The sequence below is a fragment of the Eufriesea mexicana genome, unplaced genomic scaffold (assembly GCF_001483705.2).
Source record: "Eufriesea mexicana isolate 0111107269 unplaced genomic scaffold, ASM148370v2 scaffold5018, whole genome shotgun sequence".
Classification (NCBI taxonomy): domain Eukaryota; kingdom Metazoa; phylum Arthropoda; class Insecta; order Hymenoptera; family Apidae; genus Eufriesea; species Eufriesea mexicana.
Window position 1 is genome coordinate 732,831 of NW_016912973.1, and position 13,261 is coordinate 746,091.

Below are 13,261 nucleotides of genomic sequence, written 5' to 3' on the forward strand. Positions count from 1 at the left end.
AATAATTAAAATTATATCTAGAAATCACCTATAATCAAATTGTTTAGGAGTTTTAATCGTTAGAAATAAGAGGAAACATTTCTGGCATTAGACTGTTTAAACCACCTGTTAATTTAGTAAAGTCTCGATGATGTCGCTGTAATCACAAGATGCCCACGAAATGGCGGCTCTCATCAGAACGTCGGTAGACTTGAAACAATGAGGATGTGTATAGCTGTCTTTTAGCCATGTTCTGTCGATGGATTTGCAATAGTGCTGTGCAAAAATGAGATTTGTGGATGCAAGACTCAATCTGTCGTTTCATATGCGACGGTGAGTCAAAGAAATTGGCATGTGTTCACTCGGCAGGACATTGTATGCTCGTGCAGCAATCGTGTAAAGAAACTACAGTGGGTTTTTGTACGCGTCGGAGTCTGTGACACCCGCTGGCCCAATGGAGCCGCGTATTCTTGCTATTCCGTTGGCTTTGTTGACATTCGTCGTTTTAGGTAAGTTTAACTCATTTTTGTCAAGAAAGCGTGTTGTTTTGTGTTATTTTTATCTAAAATAATATATTTACTGTGGATTGTTAAAATATTTTATTATTAGAAAGTGATTTAAATCATTGATACACGTATGAAAGTGAAAATGTAGAATATGATTTTCTTCGATAACTGTATTATAAAAATACCTTTACTTTCATTTCTATATTTTCAAATATAATGTGATTTTGTAATATTCTGGCTGATGTTTTATCAATGAGCATAGAAGCAGAGAAACATCATTTCGTATCATTTTAGAGTTGCTACTGTATGCATCCCGGCTCATCGTAGTAGTAGACAAATATTTACGAAACCATTCTGCGATTTTCTGTTTGCTAATCTTTTAACACTAGAGATTACATTTTGGCAAATCGTTTAAACTTATAACCTAACTCTTTTATCATCAAATTTACCAAATGCATGGTAAGGAAATGCAATTCCTAGATATTATTTAGAATTTGATGATTATATGTTATAAATTTTACTTAGAAAATATAGAAAATTGCGAGACAGGAATCATTTCTGTTTTTGTTGTATACGATTTCTATAACGTTCAATTACTATATAAGTCGTTGTTTAATTGAATCATTTATTACTGCGCAAGTTCAAATTAAATAACGAGCCATTTAAGAATCAGGACTTTAGATACTGGTCAAGACGAACGAATGCATGGACAATATATAGCTTATGAACGAAATATTTTTAACGATTCACCAATATTTTGAAAGGAAGTTGAGAAGCACTGCATTTCGAGTAGCTATTATTGATGCAGAGAAGGATGTAGTATAAGGGGGTGATTCGGGGTGTATTTCCGATTGCAACGATTTGAACGGAGACACATCCCTTGCAGCATTGTAATAACGAGCACCGAATAGTTCTCTTGATAAAAGTAACAATAAATTGGTAGAAGTTTAAGACAAAGCTAATAACTATTGTCCTAGTCTATATCATGGAACAGACGAAAATAAAAGTTTTAAACTTTTATATCACAGATTCATTAAAGAGATTACACCACTAGAAGCATTTGCCTTTAAACACTTCAGTGAAGTATTCCAACAATGCGGCAAGCCTCTCCTTACGATTTTATCGTGATAGGAAATGCATGTGTTAAACATTCAGCGTCGCTATGTCAATCTATCAGCAGAACTACCCACGCTAATAATTAAACGTCCTATTCTTTTTCCCATCGTATCATATGACAAAATATCAGTAGGATTATCTTCCTTATTATTCTTTTTGTTTGCTGTTGGTTATTGCATACATTCGTCTAGTTAGATATAAAGATCCATTTCCGGCTCATCGTGGTGGAGAAGTGTACAAACATTAAAAGGGGCCTTAAAAGGGTGCATTCCTCAAATATACCAGTTAGCTTTGTCCGAAGTACGATTATTCCGTCGTGCAGTAAATTGCGGAACAATTATAAATCCTTGTAAACAGAAGTTTACTACTGACGTAAACGTTCAAAGTTTAGTTCGATGAACTGAAATTCTATATTAACTAATGCAGTGGAAAAAAAATTAAAAATTACTTATATTTTTTCATTCTTTCTCTTGCAATGTACGCATATGAGGATTTATTCATGACGTATGTGTCCAACGTAACAAGATGCACTCTAACGCTGGTAGCCCAAATACGGAACGGTTCGTGCATCATACACGTGTCCAAATGTGTTCCATGTAAAGTGGTATTTACAAACGCGTGTACTCTGTGGCTGATGTCGTAACAACACCTTAATGGTCAGCGCCCACGCGATGTATGTGCGTGCATATTGATATACAGGGTGATTGTTTTTATATTTTGTCAAAGAGTTTTTCATTAACATTATTTAACCACCTTTTTCTCCTAATTTCTTGAAAAGTTATTATGCTTTCCTAAAGATACAACGTACTAGCAATTCTATTACTGCCATACTTAGAGCACATACATGTGTGTGTTATACTCTCAAGGCTCTACGTTGCTTCCTTGATTCTCATCCTTCTTTGATGTTTCGTGGAACAGTACCTTGAACGGAAGTAACAGTCACGATACATAGAAGATACGAGAGAGAAAGATAGAAGAAACCAGGTTTGAGAAATTCATTTATCGATTGCAAACATTAATTTTAAATTCTCGTGATTCTTCGTGTGTCTTAATGTTACCCTCTAACTCCAGTTTTGCAAAAGATTAATTGATTTCTTCGAAGCAGGAGTCGCAATATCTTTTCTACCCTTGTCTCCGGTTTATTAGTATTTATGAGACACTCTGTAGATTTGTCGTACCACGATGTATATGTACCTTGCCTTCCTTCACGGTCTGTTCGTCACATGTCGAGTACTTTTACCGCGTTTTTCAACATTCTCCCTCCTTCCCTTGCCAACTTCCACAGACGTACGAACTTGCTCTGCAAATTAATCCGCGTTGTAAAAAATTCAGAAGATTTATTGACGCGCGGAAATTCGTGCGAGGTGACGAATGCGTTTAAGTATTTATGAACCGAACAAAATAAAAAGAAACGGGGTTAAGTTATTTTCTACTAGGTAGTTATATATATATATATATAAAGAAAATAAAAGAAAAGATATAGAAAAAACAACATAGAAAAAAAAAATATTAACATTTTTATCTCCTTTTTTCGCACAATTAATCGATGAAATTCAAGAAAATACTTTGGGATGCGAAATGATCCTTAAGTCGATCGTGTGAACCTTATCTCCAAGAAATTATCCGATACATTTAACTGGCCTGAGATAACGACATCAAGATCTTGCTGTAAGTTTGTACATGATACTCTCGTTTTCCTTCTCTCTTTAAACCCTGTCTCTTATAAAGTCTTTCTTTCGCTCCCGTTATGCTACTAAACAAGATGTATAAACTGATATCTGATAAACGCTCTGTAGAAAATAAGGTGCAGTGGTTGTTCCTGCGACAGATTTACCTCGCGCATGCACTGCAATGGTTCTCCTCTTGATCTATTTCGGTATGCCGTGCGGTAGGTTGTCGCCCGCGTTCAAAAATCAAATAGACGGAGAACGGTTTATTTTCTTTGAGAATGCAGCGTTGTGGCGCTATCGGGCGCCAAATTTCACACGTTCCTCTTTTTTTCTCTCCCATTTTTTCTCTTCTTTTTTGTTTTCTTATATTTACCTTTACATTTTCGTTGCAACGATTAATGAAATCAATTTTAAAGTAAAACAATTTCCAGTAATATAGACATCGATAATCAATTCAACGGTATAATCGATACATTTTTCAACTACGTGAAGTTGGCTGCATTAAGGCAGTGGCAATTCGAATTATTGTTGAAGGTATAATGTTAAAAAGACGAGAAATGCGATTTGAATGAAGATAGAAATATATTCTATGGTATGAATTACGTCTGTCGATCGCTGAAGACGTGTTCGTTCCTTCGCGAAGGTTGCACGGGAAGGTGACAGACCACCGTGAGCGTGAAACTGTAACCCAATAACCGTAGACAGTGTTTCTCAATTTTATGGAAGTGTTGATTGAATTAACCAGTGTTGATTTATACAATTAGTTATCTTTTTCAAGTAACTACGATTTATTTCTCCGTGATGTTATTTAATCTTGTGTTATTAAGTCTCTCAGTATTTTTTCAATAGTTATTGCTGATAAGAAAGTTCAGAAATAAGATACTTGTACCGGAAGATCATTAGTTCGAGAAAATTTTCACAATTAACTGCATATAATGTGGGTCTTTTTAAGAAGATCTTTCAGAATTTCTTGAGAAAACTTTATCGAGCTTGCTGGAATTTCTTCGACCATACCTATCTTTAAGCCTTACTATATAAATGTAAATAAAAAATAGAACTGTTTAGTACGAAAATAGCTCAACGATGTGTTAAACAATATTTAAAATAATTTAAGTTTATCAAAATAATGGAAACAATTTAGAGAATTTATATTTGTAAATCTTCTGAAAAACTAAAATTCTTTGTTCCTATAAAAGAAATATTTCATAACCATATCGATTGCTTGAAATTAAACAACAAAGCTTAGCATTTATTGGAAATCATTCGCATCGCGTCGCATAAAATGGTTTTGTCAGGTTCTTTTTTTATTTCTTTATTCTCACAAAGAATTATTCAGAAAAGATGTTGAATCGTCCTCCGTCGTGGTCGTGTACGTCGTATCGGACGATCGCAAAGCCCCACAAAAGAAAGAAAAGAAAGGAAAGAAAAGAGAATTTAGGCACTCGGCTCGGGTGTCTCGCTAAAGGCCTAAAGGGTGCCTGTGTAGGGTTGCCGACCCTTTATCCCCTCTCTTTTCTTCAATTACTCTGCAACGCATACATATCTCCCCTTTCATACCTAAGCCTCTAGTAATTTTTTCATTTACCACCATGATATTTAGTCACCCACGCACGTGTGAGATAACTTACCAAATACAATTGAAATTTGATAACGATGGTTATCCTTTACCCCTCTTTTAGTTGAGGTAAATGCTCATCGTAACACTTTGCTGCAAGTAATTTTTCTACATTATACATTTAGATAAATATTAAGAAAACGTTATAATTTTATATCCTTAATTTTATGTGTTAGATATTATGATTAAAAATAGTAAATAATACTTTCTCTTGACAGCTAGTGCAGGTGGATTATATTTTACCATTGAGCCACAAGATGTTGTGGTTGAACAGGGTGCTCCAGCTAGATTGGATTGTGAAGCAAAAAGTGATTTTGGGAAACCTAGTATACAGTGGAGAACTGATGATGGACAGCCAATTAATTTTATTGGAGATAGTTACCAGTAAGAGTCTTGAGATTTAGAATGATTCTTAGGAATGGTTCTTAGGAAAAGAGTTTCTAATTTTTATCATATCTGTTTCTTTGTAGATCTCAATTAGCTAATGGATCCTTGTACATAAATAGCGTTTATGGCAGTAGTTTGGAATTGACAGGAAGCTATCAGTGTCTAGCTTTTGTAGATGATGTTGGAGCTATTGTTTCTCGAACTGCCACAATTAAAATTGCAAGTTAGTATTTTGGACTAATATAAGTTTGTGAAACTACAATAAGTCAAGAGTATATAAAAAATGGTATTTTAAAGGTTTGCCAGGATTTGAAAGGGAACCTCAAGATACTATGGTTTACCCAGGGCAAATTGCATATTTAAGTTGTACACTTCTTACAACCTCTAGTTCATTGGTTATACAATGGCTAAAAGATGAACATCCATTAATTCTTGATGATAGTCGAATGACAGTTTTGCCATCAGGTGCATTAGAAATTGATGATGTTAATATGCAAGATATTGGATCATACAGATGCAATGCTAGTAGTTATGGACAATATAGGCTCAGTAATAAAGCACAATTAGGATTATTAACAAGTGATATTGGTTAGTATAAAGATTTAAATATAATTTTTGTATAAGGTAGCAAATTTCAATTTGATGTCTTGTGCTATAGATCAAGGAAGTACTCCTCCGATTTTTATTGCTAAACCATTACAACAAGTGATTATTGAAGGATCAACAGTCACACTTGAATGTGCTGCCAATGGCTACCCTAAGCCAAGTATACTTTGGTTGAAAGATGGTGTTGCTATTGATGTAGCATCTTTTGACTCTAGGTATATGATAAAAACTCATATTAGAAGGTAAATTTAAATATTAAAATTTTTCATTTAATTGTTTAGGTATAGTAGAATTGCTGCATCCAGTCTTGTGATCAGTAAGGTTCAAGAAATTGATGATGGTTCTTATCAGTGTCGTGCAGAGAATGAAGTTGAAACATTAGATGCAGCTGCTAGTTTAATTGTACAAGGTAATTTAGTTTTAATATTAATATCTTTATTTATTCATCTTATTTTGTAATATTTAATAGCCACATATGTATGAGTATATTTTTAGTTCCACCAAGATTTATTAAAAAACCAGAAGATAAGGTAGCTAATGAAAATCAAGATTTGGAGTTTGAATGTGAAATTTATGGAAAACCTGAGCCAAAAATTACATGGCTTAAAAATGGAGAACGTATTACTTTAAGTGCATATTGGCAAATCGTTAACGGGTGAGTTTACATGATATCACTTATAATGAATCACAGTGATTTATAAAGCACCATGGAATAATTAAATTTTTCTTATGATATCACTTTCAGTTATAATCTTAGAATTAACGGCCTACTTCTAATAGATGCTGGTATCTTTCAATGCATTGGAACAAATTCCGCCGGAAGTGTACAAGCTGCAGCACGTTTAACAATTAATCAGCCTAGTGAGTGCTTATTTTATGGTTTAAGTTATGTATACACTTCCTGTGTACGATTTTCAAGATTTTTCTGTAGAATAGTTTATTCTTATATTTGTGTAACATACTTATCAGGTCTTAAATTTTTTGTTTCTCTTTTTCTCTTTTTCTCTTTTTTTACGAGTGTAACATATATCATTTTTGATTTCAACTCTTTTACAAGGATTTTAATTTAATATTTATTGTTTTCCATTTGTGTTTCCTCCTTTTTTAACTGTGTTGCATGCTAACATATGTATTCAGAGAAGGCAAATTCCCATAAAATTACTACTCCAAAAACAGTTCCTAAAAAAAAGTTATTATTACATCGACAATTGTATAATAAAACATGGCAGCACCCAAGTACCCTTTTAGGCCATACAATGTCTGCGTTTACACCTAATCCACCACTTTCCATTAGTCCTTCTGATGACCCTGCAGATCTTCCTGGATCTGTAAAATTTCCTAATTCCCTTTACGATCCAAAATCCCATTTTGTAGATGACACAGACAGTGTGGAATCAATAGAAGGAAGTGTCCCGTCAGCACCAAGGAATTTAAGTGTCGTCATTGTCACTGCTAGATTTGTAACTTTACGGTGGCAAGAACCCGAAAATACAAACGGAGAAATTTTAAATTATTATATTTATTATAAACAAGAAGGTGTTCAGAGGTGATGATTAGTTCTCTGATAAGCGTACTTCGTGTTTAATCGCAGCTTGTATACAATAGTAAAATTTTACAGAGAACGAGTTATTAATACGCAACAAAAGTTAGAGGCGGTAATACAAGGTTTACAACCAAGTATGACGTATCAGTTTCGAGTAGTCGCTTTGAATGAAAGAGGTTCTGGAATATCTAGTGAAGTGTTACAAGTTACCACACTTACTGAGGTCCGTTTTTAATTTGAAAACATGTTTAATATATAATTAACTGAATCAATGACCAAAATTTTATAATTTTATTACAATAGGCTAATGTTCCTGGACCACCATTGAATTTAGAAGGTTATGCAACAAGCAGTGTGAGCATTGCTTTATCTTGGGAAAAGCCACAAGTTGTTAATGGCAGAATTTCTAAATACATAATTACATTTGTAGAGGTATATGGTTTTGAATAAAAAATGTTAACAATTACATAACATAATTTAAGTATTATATCTCAAATAATTTATTTAAAGGGTGACAATGAGGAAATAATACGTGAAACTACTAGTACAATGCACGAATTAGTAGATCTCGTGCCTTATACAGAATACAGTATTAAAGTTCAGGCTGTAAATGAGAATGGTCCTGGTGTGTTTAGTAGAGATATCATAGTGCGAACTTACAGTGCACAACCTACTCAACCACCGCACAATGTAACAGTAGAACCAGTTAATCCTACAGTATGTATTATGTTTGAAATTCCATAGAAATATTGAACAAGATGCAATCATATAAAAGATATTGTATTTTGTACTTAAAATAATTATTTCTTTTTTTTTAAGAGTATTATAATAAGATGGGAGCCGCCACTTGAAGGACAAAACGGAATTATCACTGGTTACAAAATTCGTTATCGTCGTCACGATCGCGGATCGCAGCCTGTAACAATAACAACTGAAGGAAATCAACGTTCACGAGTACTCACGGAACTGGAGAAACACGTTGTCTATCAGGTTCGCATATGTGCCTTAAACATGAATGGAACTGGACCTTGGACAGAATGGATACAGATAGAAACATATGAAATTGAGTCTGATGAAAACCGAGTGCCAAATACACCCAGCAACTTAAAAAGTTAGTCTGCTTAAAATTTTCTTAAGTTACTGTGAGCTTTAAGTGATGGACATTAAATACATTTTTTTGTATATATACAATAGCAAAAGTAATGTCGGATTATATACAAGTTTTTTGGAATCCTCCAAAAGATCAAAGTATTAAGGTAAAGGGATATAAACTAGGATGGGGAAAGGGAGTCCCTGATGTCGAAGTACGCCTTCTGGATGGAAAAGAACGATCTTTCACCATAGATCAATTAGGTAAGTAGTCAAATTCGTTGTTACATAAAATCATGAACATGTTAGGTACATTACTTTATCCTCCTTTTTATTTAGAACCGATTACTGAGTATGTTATATCTCTAAGAGCAACGAATGATGCTGGTGATGGCCAACCAGCATATGCAAACGTGAGAACTACAGAACGTTCTGTATCTGAATTTTCTGTGCCTTTGATACCTCCTGTTGGTCTTAAAGCAACTGTTCTTTCTGATACTACAGTTGTACTATATTGGACTGATACAACTTTGCCAAAAACTCAAGTATGTGAATATTAATATCCTATTAATATTGGATTATTAATATGTTGTATTGACCATTAATAATATTACAGTTTGTAACGGATAATCGTTATTACGTGGTACGTTATACATCACATCATCATAGCAGTAACGTTCGTTATAAATATCATAATGCTACTGATCTTAATTGTATGATAAATGATTTGAAACCCAATACATTATATGAATTTACAGTTAAACTTGTTAAGGTATTTACAATTTATCATTTAGAGAAATATTATATAGTATAATTATATGTAAAAGTATATAAATGATTAATTGGATTAGGGAAAACGAGAATCGCCATGGAGTATGGTTGTTTCAAATCAAACTCAAGAAGCTGCACCTAGTTCTGCACCTAGGGATCTAATAATTCAAAGTATCGAAGACCGTCCAACTTCAGCTCTACTGCGTTGGCAACCTCCTAAACAACCAAATGGTCCAATTACAGGTATTTATTAGCAATCTTATTAGTTGCTTAAATTATATAATAACGACGTATAAATTTATTTCAGGATATATTATTTTTTATTCGACTGATAACACGAAGTGGGATCGGGATTGGTTATTAGAAGCTGTAATTGGAGATAAAACTGAATTTATCGTGAAAGGTCTGCAACCAAATACAACCTACTACTTCAAGATCCAAGCACGAAATTCAAAAGGATATGGTCCTTTTTCTACAACTGTTCCATTTAAGACACCTCAGAGTAAGTATTTAATTCTGATCAATGTATATGCACGTACTCTACAATTTTTTTTATTTCAAAAGTTTGTTTAGTTTTGCGTATATAATATTATTTGGACTAGTAACTTTCACATTCATTTATCTTCTTATATCGTATGTGTTATGCCGGTGTGTTATTACTATAATTTTTTTATTTTTATGTTAGGTAGTGGCATGGATATCTATGATGAATTGCATGATCGAGGTAAAACATTATTCTTCTTTAGCTTGTCGTTGTTAGTATAGCATGTACATTAAAGTAGCGAGTGACGAAGTAATATAAATATTGTATTTTAAAAAAATAGCATTATTATTGCTACTATTAAGATGACTAAAAAATTAATTTAATTTACAGATGGACGTGGACTTTCGAATATATTAATCTATATTATTGTGGGTTGTTCTATTGTTGTTATCACTGGCATAGCAGTAGTAGTTGTGGTTATATGTTGTAAACGTAGCCCGGATACACCTGATAGAAAGAAAGGGTATGTTATGCATATATATATGCAATATTTATTTTTGATTATAATTTTTTTTATACAAATTACAATCGTAATGTTTAGATATATGAAAGATACAAATCAGAAAACAAACATCAAGCCACCAGATTTGTGGATTCATCATGATCAGATGGAACTCAAAGCTCTTGAAAAGACTTCAATAAATGGAGAGGCATCTACTAGTGGTGTAGCTAGTAATACCTTACCCAGGTCAAACAACCAAGATTATAATCAAGAAAATGTGCATGGAAATTCTAGTTCATTGGACAAACGTACTTATGTACCAAGTTATCTGGGTAAGTTTTTAAGAATAGTATTTTTTTATCAAAACACTTTATCATGTCAGACATATTGCTTACAAACTTTTGTTCATTTAATTAAATTTCTAGCTTTATTATGATTATACAAATAAATCCAATATCACGTTTAATATATCTAGATAAACAGTTTTAATAGTTTCTTATTTATTATTAAACTTTGGTTAACATCACGTAAATTATTTATTATTATGTATTTTGTTTATTATTTTCCTGATTTTCGTATTCGGTTTATGTTCATTCACTCAACATTAGGTAACACTGATGAGAAGTGCTCGACCCTGAGTAGGCAGCATAGTCGAGGAAGCCACAAACCTAAACTTATTACACTTCCTGTTGACAGTGCATCTTTACATCAACGTAAGTAATAATAAAATTAAGTGCGAAGGTGTAATCTTTTATAATTGTAATAATATCGATTCATACATAATAAGTTAACGAAATGAAAACTATTTAAGCTGTATGAAAAAGTACTTGACTTGTTACAGCTATAGCGACAGCTACACCGATCGTAAATACGAGCATGTCACAACCAACAATTCACACATCATGCAGTGATACACCATCCGTGAGACAGAATTATCCTCGAACTGTGGCTCAATATAGTTTAAGTCGAGCACATATTACTTTAGAACCGACACCAGAATCGAGTCCAGATTCTTGCAATATTTCAACTTCCTATGAACCAATGCAAAGCCAAGTAAGATATCGTATAATTGGTAATAAATAGTTTAAATAGAGAATCCTGTTTGATCTGAATCATTTGGAATTAAAGCAATTATCATATGGTACAAGTGGTCAGTCATATAGTGGAAATACTCAATATGCTTCGGGACACTATAACAATAATAATCAACCATCAAGTACAGGCAGTGGAACTGATAGTGGTAGTGGTAGTAAAAGAATGCAAGGACATCCCTTAAAAAGTTTTAGTGTGCCAGCACCTCCACCTCAGTCTGCCCCTTCAACACCAGCCCAACAAAAACATGGCGGTGAGTCTTTTCTTTCTTTTTTTTTTGATCTTTTATCATGATGTATATATTACATTATTTTTATGCGTTATATAGTTTCTCAAGTAACTGTAAGACCTACAATGTCCGGAAGTCCGTATAAGAAACCACAGAGTTCTACGCAATTAGCAAAAAACCGATTAGCCTCAGTTTCAAATCCGGTGCACACTTCAGAAGAAGTTGAACGGTTGAAGGTAATCATTCAATTAATTTATGCTAGAATGTTATTATAGGAAGATAAAGAAGTTTGTAATTTCTTCAATTACGGTTAATTATGGGATAAGATGTTTAATTAACTGTTTTCATTTTTATAGCCTTCTTACAGTACAGAAGAATTGAACCAAGAAATGGCTAATTTAGAAGGTCTTATGAAAGACTTGAACGCCATAACAGCATCTGAATTTGAGTGCTAGGAAAGGTTCCTAAACCTTGTGCCATCTCAATTCAATAGACTGCAATGATACATTCTCAATGTTAGTACCTGAGAGATAGATGTAACAATTGTGTTACACGTCAAAACTATTTGTGAAGTTGAAACACATAAAAATGCATAATTGGCAATGGATAATCGATGACCGATGAACGGCCTCGATATTAGATTTTCCAAACAGTTCACTTGAAACTTATAATTCCAGTGGTATTGGACTAGAACGAGTTTTTTCCTAGTCAATTTGTTTTTTCCTCCGGTACTAACGTTGCTTTTTTCAATAAAATGCAAAATATGCTTGCCAATGTATTTTGACACTGCCATATTCTTGTAGCGAACTTGTATTTTACAAGAACGTGAGTGGTATGGTTTGAGAGTGTTGAAAAAAAAATTGAACATTTTATTATGGACGTTTAACGGTGTATTTTTATGCATACAGTGTGTGCAAGTTAATCGAGATGAAAGGAAATTGATAAGTTTGATTCTTATCGATGGTCCTCCTGTGCGATTAGATTATGTTAAATTAATAATCCAGTGAAATCACAGTGAAGAAAAACGGTTTTAACGTTTTTCAATTCTTACACGTGTAAAAGTGATGGGTAACTTCGCGATTACCTTTATGTGCTTCATAAAAAGATAATGATCTTGCCTAAAAAAAAAGAAAAAAAAAAGAATTCGTACTATATCCAAAAACTCACGCGCTCTTTGCTATGATTTTGTAACTCATAAGAGTACATTTTATATACCAGTAATATCGACTGCCATACTTACGCTTAGGATGGCTAGATCACGTGAGTCTCTTAATCGAACAATTTATGCTTTATTATGCATAAGGCGGACAGTAGGAATATTTTTTTCTATTTTTTTTATCCGTCAGAATGTTTTTCATAACGATTTATTAATATTTGATAATAGGTTTTATACGGTACGGTACTTTCAAGTTAGTTATTTTAGTATTAATCGATTAAAACAATAAGTCATGAAAGGATTTCACCAATTTCAGATTATTTCTAAATTGTACTAAATGTTGGCTATAATTTGATAAATTATATTTAACGAGTTGAAATTTTCTATATATACAGAATCTTAATGTTTTCTAACACTGTGTAATGGCCTTAAAACATTTTTGTATTAAGTTGCCCTATACTCAGTGGCTTTGGCAGCTTGCTAAGGAACTCTGTTCTCACTTATGGAAGAATGTTC

The 13,261-nt window shown here is 33.1% G+C and overlaps 1 protein-coding gene across 1 annotated transcript; it reads left to right on the plus strand.

Moving 5' to 3' along the window:
• Positions 1-195: 195 nt before the first annotated feature.
• fra (neogenin protein frazzled) lies at positions 196-12,105 on the plus strand. The gene is given in 27 exon segments (XM_017906033.1): positions 196-416; positions 419-488; positions 5,105-5,270; positions 5,357-5,496; positions 5,571-5,861; positions 5,932-6,094; positions 6,161-6,288; positions 6,375-6,534; positions 6,625-6,740; positions 7,017-7,425; positions 7,498-7,645; positions 7,726-7,854; positions 7,933-8,139; positions 8,242-8,533; positions 8,617-8,775; positions 8,851-9,056; positions 9,128-9,283; positions 9,363-9,525; positions 9,590-9,784; positions 9,968-10,006; positions 10,157-10,289; positions 10,368-10,600; positions 10,877-10,981; positions 11,110-11,321; positions 11,397-11,613; positions 11,689-11,825; positions 11,946-12,105. Coding segments are annotated over 27 exon segments (4,611 nt in total). The 5' UTR covers positions 196-278; the 3' UTR covers positions 12,045-12,105.
• The last annotated feature ends 1,156 nt before the right edge of the window (positions 12,106-13,261 follow it).